The sequence below is a fragment of the Oncorhynchus tshawytscha genome, linkage group LG30 (genome assembly GCF_018296145.1).
Source record: "Oncorhynchus tshawytscha isolate Ot180627B linkage group LG30, Otsh_v2.0, whole genome shotgun sequence".
Lineage (NCBI taxonomy): Eukaryota > Metazoa > Chordata > Actinopteri > Salmoniformes > Salmonidae > Oncorhynchus > Oncorhynchus tshawytscha.
In genome coordinates, this window is record NC_056458.1 from 23,052,829 (window position 1) to 23,064,927 (window position 12,099).

Below are 12,099 nucleotides of genomic sequence, written 5' to 3' on the forward strand. Positions count from 1 at the left end.
CTTCAGTTTCTGGGACCAATCAGATTTGAATGAGTTGCATTCTAGACATCATTGGGGAGGTACTTTCTATAATAGAGCCCCACAGTGGTGGTGTCATAAAACAAAGTGGTGAAACAGGGAAATGGTTTCAATCGTTTTTCCAACATTCATTTTTTCCCATAGGGAATTTTAGAAACACTTGAAATAAGGGCTGTGTTTCGTGAAGGCTTACCCTGGCATGACGTTTTGACAACCATGTAAATCTCTCTTGGACAAGGTGACATTTAGCAATATATTTACACTCAGATTTGAAAATGCTAATTAGTATCAAAGTAGACAATGCAAGACTACACATCCCTGCAAGCTCCTACACATCATCTCTAGCTGACACCTTTGCTAACAGGTATTGTGTCAATTTAAAACAAGCACAAGACGACTCACAGAATTGTCAATTTAAAGAAATGTAGCCAATTTATTAATTACTAAATGTAGCTAACATTAGATAGTTAATCCAGAGAGTCTTACCTTTGCCTCGATTTGGCAGTTTTGTTCAGATCATCATGGCATTTGTAGTTCTTTATGATAGCCACATTAGCAGATAATTAGCATTTCATTTTTTTGGGGTAAATACAGGCTACTATATTGATCAAAATCACCTTGTCCTAGAGATAATTATTTATTTTCTTTTTCGGGGGACAAAATCTACTTTGTTTTTGTCCTAGAGAGATTTACACGGTTATCACAACGTCACACCAAGGTAAGCCTACATGAAACACTGACCAAATTTGAAGTGTTTCTAAAATCCCCTACAGGAAAAATGAATTGTGGGAAAAAACGATTGGAACCATTTCCTTGTTTGACCACTAGGTTATAAGGGTATTATGACTCATCCAGACTCATTGCGGAGAACGTCCATGGACGTGGCATAGCGTTTGGCCGGAGCAACATTGGTTCAGCAAGTGTCTAGAAATCTCAAACTCTCTAATATATTTTCATAAAATAAAAACGACTTAAAATTAACTCCAGTCCAACTCAAACGTCTAAACAAACTGAAATGTCTTCTTGTGTTTAAAGCACATTGGGTAAGGCATGTGGAGATAGCTGATAAATGATTGGATGGTCAACAGGTCTTGGCAGTATTGAATTCCTAGTCAAAGATATCAAGCAGCACCTTGTAAAATCCTGAAATTAAGGAGTCTAGTAAACTGTAGAGATAAATCCTTTATAAAAATGTATATGTAATTTAAGAATGGAACCACAAGGTGACATAACACAACATTGGCTACCCTAAGAGACTGAAATGCATATTGTCATATGACGTCTCAATAATTGGAAAGAAGTAGAACAAGTATTAAAGCTTAGATTGACTGAGGTAATCCAGATGATCAGGAAAGCTAGCAGGACTCCCGGGTCTCTATATTAAGGCTAATCTTGAAAGTATATGGCTTCATACAGACATGAAGATCGATGCACACGTGTTCATGTGTATCATTTCTGCGTCTTGCATGCCTTGTCCTAAGAAGACACACCTCTCCCATACCCAAGATGAAGAATGAAGTGAAGATTCTAGTAAAGAAAATGGCAAATGATATGAGGATGGGGGAGTACATTTCTACATCTCTCATTGAATTTCACTGTAGTATCACTAAACTTTTTGAATTGCCAAACCATTACTTTTCCTGAGGTTTGGCCACTTGGTTGGTTAACAGGCACATAAGAATGAAACAATAAAAATGGGTGACGAAATACTTAACACTTGCACAAGTAACTGTAAAAAACCATGGGCATATCCAAGGTACTAATTGTAACACAATGAAAAAAACTACAAAGACACAAGGTGAGACCTTTCAGACCAGAATAAGGCCCGCACAGAAAAATCAGGATGAATGCCCCTCTTCTATAATGTAGACGAGTGTAAGTACTACACAATGGGGGTAACTTCTTAAAAACAAAATATAAAATGAACGGTTGCTTTTTTTGTTCTTTAAAAGAAAAACATTCAGTGGCCCATGCAGATGATCTGGTCCTATAGGAGCCAAGGCACCAGGGGTCTAGGAAATGAGAACGACTACTCTTTCGTAGTAAAAAAACAACTCTTGTATTCAAGTGTTTCTTGTTGATTTAAAGAGTGCATAAGAGAGATGTATTGGAGTCAGGGTGCATTGGATTGTTTTCATGCTTGAGGGTTGGTCATCTTCTGAAGAAAAGGGATCTGTGGGATGATAAGAGAGAGACTGGGTTAGCTGCAGCCTTCACTGGAACAATGGAGAGCCCTGTGACTTAGTGAGAATCAAAAAGTTGGCCCATTGCCATCAACTGGCTATTTGCACATTACTCAGGCTTTGTCCCAAATATTTACATAGGGAATAGGATGCTATTTGGGACACACAGAGTGAGGAAACTGAGTGTAGTTAGGGATGAAACATGGTGGGATCTGTAGGGAGTATGCTCTGGAATGACTGCAATTCGACATGGACTTCACAGCAAAATTGTATTTCTATTGTGTACAAAAGTGCAAATGTTTATGTATAGGCCTACTGTAGATTCAGCCTTATAAACCTAGCTAGCTGAGGCTGGATAGATGGAATGTGTTCACACACCTGCAGTGATTATGAGTATGGGCGGGGTATCGCTCTCTACATTCTACTGACCCCCCTGGAATGTGAACGTACCCCCTCCCTCCTCCCCTCCCCCCTCACCTTCATCAGGTCCACCCCTGTGAGAGCGTTGACGGACACGGGGAGCTCAGCCAATAGGCGGTTAACCTCGCCGGTCACACGACTACCGTCCCCGCTCAGGATGACAATCTCATTGGTCTGGGCCAGGGGTGCCGCCACCTTGCCAGCAATCTGTACCAACACAATGACACAAACCTTATTCACCTGGGTGTTCTTCTGAGAGAACTCACCTAACACAGCCTTTAGTTGTCAGGTTTAAACCAAATAAAAATGGTAACACTGAAAACATTAATATTTGTATTTTTAATCTTCCATTTTTTCATGTCCAAAAGCTGACACACATTATACCAAATGATTGTGTGCAGCTCTATGTCAACTCCTCCTTACCACAGCACAACATATAAAGTGTTAAATGCCCCTCAGTCCTGACACACTGACCTTAGGCAGGGCCTCTAGGACCAGAGCAGTCTTGGCAGCCTCTCCATAATGCTGGTAGGCCTCAGCCTTCAGCCTCATCTTTTCAGCCTCAGCCTTCCCTATAGCCTCTATGGAACCGGCCTCTGCCTCTCCGATACGACGGATTTTCTCTGCCTCCGCTTGGGCCGTCAGCACCTTCTTCATCCTGTTCAGGGGTTGGCAGGAGGGCATGTAAAGGGTTTAACTCGAACAACATCATTAGATTGCAGACTAGATTTCTTTGAACTACAGTATGAACATCTGCTACACACCTAAATCATAGCTATAATTTGGTTTAAACCACATCACTAAGGATCGATCATGGTCCACACACACCAACACAGTCGTAAGGAGGGCACAACAACATCTCGTCTCCCTCAGGAAGCTGAAAAGATTTGGCATGGGACCTCGGATCCTCAAAAAGTTATACAGCTGCACCATTGAGAGCATCTTGACTGGCTGCATTGCCGTATGGTATAGCAACTGCTTGGCATCCGACAGCAAGGCGCTAAAGAGGGTAGTGCATACCATTGCTCCATACCATTGACCTCTATACCAGGCGGTGTCAGAGGAAGGACCTAAAAATGGTCAAAGGCTCCAGCCACACAAGTCATAGACTTTTTTCTCTGCTACCGCAAGGCAAGCGGTACCGATGCACCAAGTCTGGAACCAACAGGACCCTGAACAGCTTCTACCCACAAGCCATAAGGGGGTGGCAGGTAGCCTAGTGGTTAGAGCATTGGGCCAGTAACTGAAAGGCTGCTATATTGAATCCCCGAGCTGACAAGGTAAAAATCTATCAAAATGCCCCTGAACAAGGCAGTCAACCCACTGTTCCTAGGTCGTCATTGTAAATAAGAATTTGTTCTTAACTGACTTGCCTAGTTAAATAAAGGTTAAATAAATAAAAAACAAGTACTTAACCAAATAGCCTCCAGGACTGTCTGCATTGACCCTTTTTGCACTTGTTTTGACTCATCACATTCACTGCTGCTACTGTTTACTATCTTTCACTTTATTCCTAGTTACAGATTTCCCCAGGAACCTTCCAGGGTCTGCAGAATGACACTCTTTATCTTCATCACAGATTTCCCTAGGAACTGTTCACAGGCATAGCCCAGCAGCTCATTGTCTACCATCACCTTCACCTGGAGCCAGGGTAATAGACAACATTGTCAGCTGTTAACTAGATACTTAATACACTAAAACATAGTCTGCGCAACATCAACATCTAGTTAGCAGTACAGACAGTGATTATATGATATTTATTAAAATGCCATGCATGCAAATCCTACTTATTTTATTCCCAAAAATGTGGACAAATGTAACTCAATTACCTCGTACCCCTGCATATTGACTCAATACCTATTGTTTACGAAGCATGTGACAATTCGATTTGATTAACTACTACTGCAAATGTGAGATGAAGTTGCCCCTACACACGGATCCGTTTTGTATATTGGTTATGATTTTGAAAAGGCTAAGCTTATCCTAGACCTATGTCTGTTGAATCTGACAATTAATCTTAATGGTTGTACAGTCGTCTCATATAAAACTGAAGGACCTCGGCGTTACTCTGGACCCTGATCTCTCTTTTGAAGAACATATCAAGACCATTTCAAGGACAGCTTTTTTCCATCTACATAACATTGCAAAAATCAGAAACTTTCTGTCCAAAAATTATGCAGAAAAATTTATCCATGCATGTCACTTCTAGGTTAGACTACTGCAATGCTCTACTTTCCGGCTACCCGGATGTACTTCCGGCTACCCGAAAGTACTAAATAAACTTCAGTTGGTGCTAAATACGGCTGCTAGAATCCTGACTAGAACCAAAAAATTTGATCATATTACTCCAGTGCTAGCCTCCCTATACTGGCTTCCTGTCAAGGCAAGGGCTGATTTCAAGGTTTTACTGCTAACCTACAAAGCATTACATGGGCTTGCTCCTACCCATCTCTCTGATTTGGTCCTGCCGTACATACCTACACGTACGCTACGGTCACAAGACGCAGGCCTCCTAATTGTCCCTAGAATTTCTAAGCAAACAGCTGGAGGCAGGGCTCTCTCCTATAGAGCTCCATTTTTATGAAATGGTCTGCCTACCCATGTAAGAGACGCAAACTCAGTCTCAACCTTTAAGTCTTTACTGAAGACTCATCTCTTCAGTGGGTCATATGATTGAGTATAGTCTGGCCCAGGAGTGGGAAGGTGAACGGAAAGGCTCTGGAGCAACGAACCGCCCTTGCTGTCTCTGCCTGGCCAGTTCCCCTCTTTCCACTGGGATTCTCTGCCTCTAACCCTATTACAGGGGCTGAGTCACTGGTTTACTGGGGCTCTTTCATACCATCCCTAGGAGGGGTGCGTCACTTGAGTGGGTTGAGTCACTGATGTGATCTTCCTGTCTGGGTTGGCGCCCCCCCTTGGGTTGTGCCGTGGCGGAGATCTTTGTGGGCTATACTCGGCCTTGTCTCAGGATGGTAAGTTGGTGGTTGAAGATATCCCTCTAGTGGTGTTGGGGCTGTGCTTTAGCAAAGTGGGTGGGGTTATATCCTTCCTGTTTGGCCCTGTCCGGGGGTGTCCTCGGATGGGGCCACAGTGTCTCCTGACCCCTCCTGTCTCAGCCTCCAGTATTTATGCTGCAGTAGTTTATGTGTCGGGGGGCTAGAGTCAGTTTGTTATATCTGGAGTACTTCTCCTGTCCTATTCGGTGTTCTGTGTAAATTTAAGTGTGCTCTCTCTAATTCTCTCTTTCTTTCTCTCTCTCGGAGGACCTGAGCCCTAGGACCATGCCTCAGGACTACCTGACATGATGACTCCTTGCTGTCCCCAGTCCACCTAGCCGTGCTGCTGCTCCAGTTTCAACTGTTCTGCCTTATTATTATTTGACCATGCTGGTCATTTATGAACATTTGAACATCTTGGCCATATTCTGTTATAATCTCCACCCGGCACAGCCAGAAGAGGACTGGCCACTCCACATAGCCTGGTTCCTCTCTAGGTTTCTTCCTAGGTTTTGGCCTTTCTAGGGAGTTTTTCCTAGCCACCGTGCTTCTACACCTGCATTGCTTGCTGTTTGGGGTTTTAGGCTGGGTTTCTGTACAGCACTTTGAGATATCAGCTGATGTACGAAGGGCTATATAAATACATTTGATTTGATTTGATATCTGAGTGTAACTTATTTGCTGCATAGATGCTTGAAATGCAGACACTCTAGGCTCCTGTGGTGGTTTACTCACCCTGCGTTGCACCCAGAATTTGAACGAGCATACACATTGTCCTTATTTTCCATGCATTCTGGGAGCGGCTCAGTGATTGGTCACTCACTTCTGTCCCTCGGCCAGCTGTTGCATCTTGTAGGCCTCAGACTCGGCCGGCCTCTTGACCGTGGCGATCAGCTCCTTCTCAGTGCGGTCAATCTCCTTCTCCTCAATGGTGATCTGCTTCTTCCTCTGAACCACCTCGATCTCGATCTCCTCCAGACGGATCTTCTGCTGCTCCTTGGCAGCCTGCAGCTCGTAGGCCAGCTGGGCCTCTGCTTTCTGGGGGGGGGGAGAAAAGGCAGCGGTGATATTCACCAGGAATGAAATGGAATCCAATGTGCTGAAACGAAAAGGGACTACCTGAACTTGTCCCGGTAGTTCCCTTTCCTTTGAAAAACGTTTAGCTTTGGTGTGCACTTAATAATATGACCAGGGTGAATCTCTTATTAAGGATTAAACATTTTTCACATTAGGTGTAGATTTGATGTCATCGATTGACTACTAGGTGAATCTAATCTAGAGCAATGATGCCCATGTCTGATACCTTTGTGTTGACTTCTTGATTGAAAGCAGCCTTCTGCATCTCCAACCCTCTCTTAGAGTCGGCCATCTTGGTATCTGCTTGGAACTTGATGTCCATCATCTCTTTCTTACATTCTGCTTCCTATTGGGGGCATAGACCACAAGATGAGAAGAGAAAATTCAGTGTAGCAAAGACTAACATCAATACTGAGTGCGATGTACTGCGACACATTCAGGGAATCTACTTGTTTGCAGGATATGTCTTACCCTGATTCCTGCGTCTCTCTCTGCCTCGGCCACTCCGATGTCTGCGTCTCGCTGTACTGCAGCTGTCTGACTCTTGCCCAAGGAACTCAGGTACTCCACTTTATCATAAACATCCTGACAAGGACAGGGATAAAACAGAGGCCCTCAGTCATTGTGCGGCAAGTGGTGTCACTTTAAGTGTATAAAGCTGCAATAGGATGACTGTGCCCTTGTCTCTTACCTTGATGGTGAAGCTGAGGATCTCGATGCCCATGCGGCCCACGTCGGGCGCTGCCACCTCCCTCACCAGAGCAGCAAATCTATCTCTGTCCTGGTAGATCTGCTCCACCGTCAGAGTACCTGGAACATAGGACTGGGGTCAGTGACTGGCTGGGTCACTAACCATAGACTGATATGGATTCCTCTATCTGAAGTGGTGATTTATTTAACTGAGTTGTACATTGTAAAATTCTTAGTATCCTATATCAGAGTTAAACCAGAGCCTAAGGGTCCGAGGAGTACATGCATACATTATATGGCATATAGAATTTGATTTCCTGAGAACATGTAAAATGGTTTAAAGTTCTATAGCATGACCTAATAGTAATACTCCTCTGAGACCCAATAGTACTGAGCAGCAGCCCGTGTCTATCAGAAGATCCCTACCGAGAATAGAGCGTAAATGACCCTCCAGGGTCTGCAGAATGACACTCTTTATCTCCATCACAGATTTCCCCAGGAACTGTTCACAGGCATAGCCCAGCAGCTCATTGTCTACCATCACCTTCACCTGGAGCCAGGGTAATAGACAACATTGTCAGATGTTAGCCAGCTAAATAATACACTGAAATCATCTGAGCAACATCAACATAATCTGATTAGCACTTCAGACACATAACTACACTGGCTAATCTATGTGATTATAGGTCTTTTAAAAAAAATGCCATGTATGCACATTATACTTAGTTATTTTATTCCCTAAAATGTGAACATACTCTGTCTGTAGTTATAAACTCAGCAAAAATAGAAATGTCCTCTCACTGTCAACTGCTTTTATTTTCAGCTAATTTAGCACGTGTAAATATTTGTATGAACATAACAAGATTCAACAACTGAGACATAAACTGAACAAGTTCCACAGACATGTGACTAACAGAAATGGAATAATGTGTCCCTGAACAAAGGTGGGGGGGGTCAAAATCAAAAGTAACAGTCAATGCAACGCCACACCAGATACTAAGTACTGCAGTGCATCTCCTCCTCATGGACTGCACCAGATTTGCCAGTTCTTGCTGTGAGATGTTACCCCACTCTTCCACCAAGGCACCTGCAAGTTCCCGGACATTTCTGGGGGAATGGCCCATCCCTCACCCTCTGATCCAACAGGTCTGATGTGCTCAATGGGATTGAGATCCAGGCTCTTCGCTGGCCATGGCAGAACAGTGAGAATCCTGTCTTGCAGGAAAACACCCACAGAATGAGCAATATGGTTGGTGGCATTGTCATGCTGGAGGGTCATGTAAGGATGAGCCTGCAGGAAGAGTACCATTTGAGGGAGGAGGATGTCTTCCCTGTAACGCACAGCGTTGAGATTGCCTGCAATGGCAACAAGCTCAGTCTGATGATGCTGTGACACACCACCCCAGACCATGACGGACCATCTACCTCCAAATCGATCCAATTCAAGAGTACAGGCCTTGGTGTAACGAGCATTCCTTCAACGATAAACGCAAATCCGACCATCACCCCTGTTGAGACAAAACCGCGACATGTCAGAGAATGGACATTGCAATTTATTGCCCTGGCCACATCTGCAGTCCTCATGCCTCCTTGCAGCATGCCTAAGGCATGTTCACACAGATGAACAGGGACCTTGGGCATCTTTCGTTTGGTGTTTTTCAGAGTCAGTAGAAAGGCCTCTTTAGTGTCCTAAGTTTTCATAACTGTGACCTTAATTGCCTACCGTCTGTAAGCTGTGTCTTAACGACACTAACAAAAACTCCAGTCTGCACACTCAACTCAGCTGATGCGGTATCGTGGAGTTATAATATACTTGGCTAGGGGGTAGGTAAGGGGATCACATATGGAATGGTTGTGCAAGCCACTGTAGGGAGAGCTAATAAATGAGTGGTTATAACAATGTGCTGTTTAGAAATAAACTCAGCAAAAAAAGGACCCTGTCTTTCAAAGATAATTAGTAAAAATCCAAATAACTTCACAGATCTTCATTGTAAATGGTTTAAACATGCTTGTTCCATAAACCACAAACAATTAATGAACATGCATCTGTGGAACGGTCTTTAAGACACTAACAGCTAGAGAGAGGCCTTTCTACGGACTCTGAAAAACACCAAAAGAAAGATGCCCAGGGTCACTGTTCAGCTGCGTGAACGTGCCTTAGGCATGCTGCAAGGAGGCATGAGGACTGCAGATGTTGCCAGGGCAATACATTGCAATGTCAGTACAATGAGACACCTAAGACAGCGCTACAGGGAGACAGGACGGACAGCTGATCCTTGAAGTGGCAGACCACGTGTAACAACACCTGCACAGGATCGGTACATTCGAACATCACACCTGCGGGACAGGTACAGGATGGCAACAACTGCCCGAGTCACACCAGGAATGCACAATTTTCCTTCGCACAAACCCACCATCGCTGGACCAGACAGGACTGTAAAAAAGTGCTCCTCTCTGACGAGTCACAGTTTTGTCTCACCAGGGGTGATGGTCGGACTCGCGTTTATCGTCGAAGGAATGAGCGTTACACAGAGGCCTGTACTCTAGAGTTGGATCGATTTGGAGGTGGAGGGTCCGTCATGGTCTGGGGTGGTATGTCACAGCATTATCGGACTGAGCTTGTTGTCATTGCAGGCAATCTCAATGCTGTGCGTTGCAGGGAAGACATCCCCCTCCGTCATATGGTACTCTTCTTGCAGGCTCAGCCTTACATGACCCTCCAGCATGACAACGCCACCAGCCATACTGCTTGTTCTGTGCATGATTTCCTGCAAGACAGGAATGTCAGTGTTCTGCCATGGCCAGCGAAGAGCCCGGATCTCAATCCCAATCCCATCAAGCACTTCTGAGACCTGCTGGATCGGAGGGTGAGGGCTAGGGCCATACCCCCAGAAATGTCCGGGAACTTGCAGGTGCCTTGGTGGAAGAGTGGGGTAACATCTCACAGCAAAAACTGGAAAATCTGGTGCAGTCCATGAGGAGGAGATGCACTGCAGTACTTAATGCAGCTGGTGGCCACACCAGATACTGACTGTTACTTTTGATTTTGACCCTCCCCCCTTTGTTCAGGGACACATTATTCCATTTCTGTTAGTCACATGTCTGTGGAACTTGTTCAGTTTATGTCTCAGTTGTTGAATCTTGTTATGTTCATACAAATTTTTACACGTGTTAAGTTTGCTGAAAATAAACGCAGTTGACAGTGAGAGGACGTTTCTTTTTTTGCTGAGTTTATAACAATTGGGTACTTTTCCACCACTATTCACTCTCCTCAAGGCCAAACTCCACTCAGAAACATCTCTTCATACTGAGGACAGCAGTCATTGCTCATGTTGTGGGAATGTTGTGGTACACAAAACACTGATCTAGGGTGAATCTTAAAATCATTTTCCTTGATTCCTCTCTGCTTGCCTCCTTCTCAAAACATAAGAGGACACGAGAACATTGGAGGAGAAGATCAGAGGAGAAGATGTCCTCCAATACTGTTTGTTTCCATCTGATGTTTTAAAAATTAGGCAAGGAGAGAGGAATCGAAGGAAAATACTTGAGATTCCACCCTGGTCTTAGTAAAGACTGAGTGAGACAGTTCTGCAATGAAGAGGCTAGACGTGGGTTTCTGTGTTAATAACAAGCAGTAGAAATCCTGAATATAACTGAGCCATAAGAAAATGTGTAAACTCTGGCCTGGTGCATATCATCCACGTGAGATATAGTCAAGAGTCTTTTCTGGTTACTAATAAAACAACAGAAGTACTAAAGGTGAGGATAAACCGAGTCAGAGGAGATAAGATATCTTCATATTGGCTCTATTCAATCAATCATTGAATAAATCATTTTAAAGGTAAACAAGTCAATGGCGCTTGTGTTGTCTGCTGCAGCTGAAAGGAAAGAGAGTGAGCTGGTCCTGAGGTGAGAAATGTGACTGGATATTGACTCCAAAGAGGCATGCATTCAGAAATGGGCTGAGAGGAATCACAGTGTAATGGGAGGGGAGATGGCAATCATTCCTTGAAAACACTGATTACAAATGACCACAGACAGACAGACAGGCCACCTGACATAGACAGCAGGGGGAGCTATGCCAAGTGAAGGCCAGAACTGAGATGAGGACCCATGCAAATGTGCCCTGGCTCCACCCCCCCCTTCAAACACCAAAGTTCCTTCAGCATGCCCTGAAAGGGTGTGCAGCAGTGGAGGCTGCTGAGGGGAGGACGGCTCATAATAATGTCTGGAAAGGAGCAAAAGGAATGGCATCAAACACATGGAAACTATGTTTGATGTATTTGATACCATTCCACCGATTCCACTCCAGCCATTACCACGAGCCTGTCCTCCTCAATTAAGGTGCCACCAACCTCCTGTGGTGGGCAGGGTACATTACAAAATAAAAACCATGAAACTGGAAATATGAGACCAATGATCGGAAATAATACAAATCTATTTCCTGCTTATTTAATTATTTAAACAACCATTTCCTACTTTTTCACACTCTAAGATGATAGATAATGACTTTCATGAGAAACTGCTCTCATTTCTTTTATAGATGTTTTATTTCTTTCCCTGACATCTGGTTGAAATGGAAGCATGGTTTACTTTACAGCCGCCCACTTAGGAGGTTGCCAAGAGACAAACGGACTCTTCCAGTTTCACAAACATGTGGAAACTCATTTAGATCTCTTACTATTATAGTGAAAGGTCATATAATTTGAGAAATA

The 12,099-nt window shown here is 44.0% G+C and overlaps 1 protein-coding gene across 3 annotated transcripts in view; it reads right to left on the bottom strand.

Moving 5' to 3' along the window:
* Positions 1 to 1,187: 1,187 nt before the first annotated feature.
* Positions 1,188 to 12,099, bottom strand: part of LOC112228557 (flotillin-2a) — a 38,078-nt gene continuing 27,166 nt past the window's right edge. For all 3 annotated transcript variants that reach the window (XM_024393969.2, XM_024393968.2, XM_024393970.2), the window contains 8 exons: positions 7,811 to 7,934; positions 7,386 to 7,504; positions 7,166 to 7,279; positions 6,921 to 7,040; positions 6,441 to 6,655; positions 3,096 to 3,279; positions 2,679 to 2,828; positions 1,188 to 2,191 (listed from right to left, as the gene is read on the bottom strand). In XM_024393969.2, the coding sequence (XP_024249737.1) occupies positions 2,153 to 2,191; positions 2,679 to 2,828; positions 3,096 to 3,279; positions 6,441 to 6,655; positions 6,921 to 7,040; positions 7,166 to 7,279; positions 7,386 to 7,504; positions 7,811 to 7,934 (1,065 nt within the window). In that variant the 3' untranslated portion in view covers positions 1,188 to 2,152. The remainder of the gene's footprint in view (positions 2,192 to 2,678; positions 2,829 to 3,095; positions 3,280 to 6,440; positions 6,656 to 6,920; positions 7,041 to 7,165; positions 7,280 to 7,385; positions 7,505 to 7,810; positions 7,935 to 12,099) is intronic.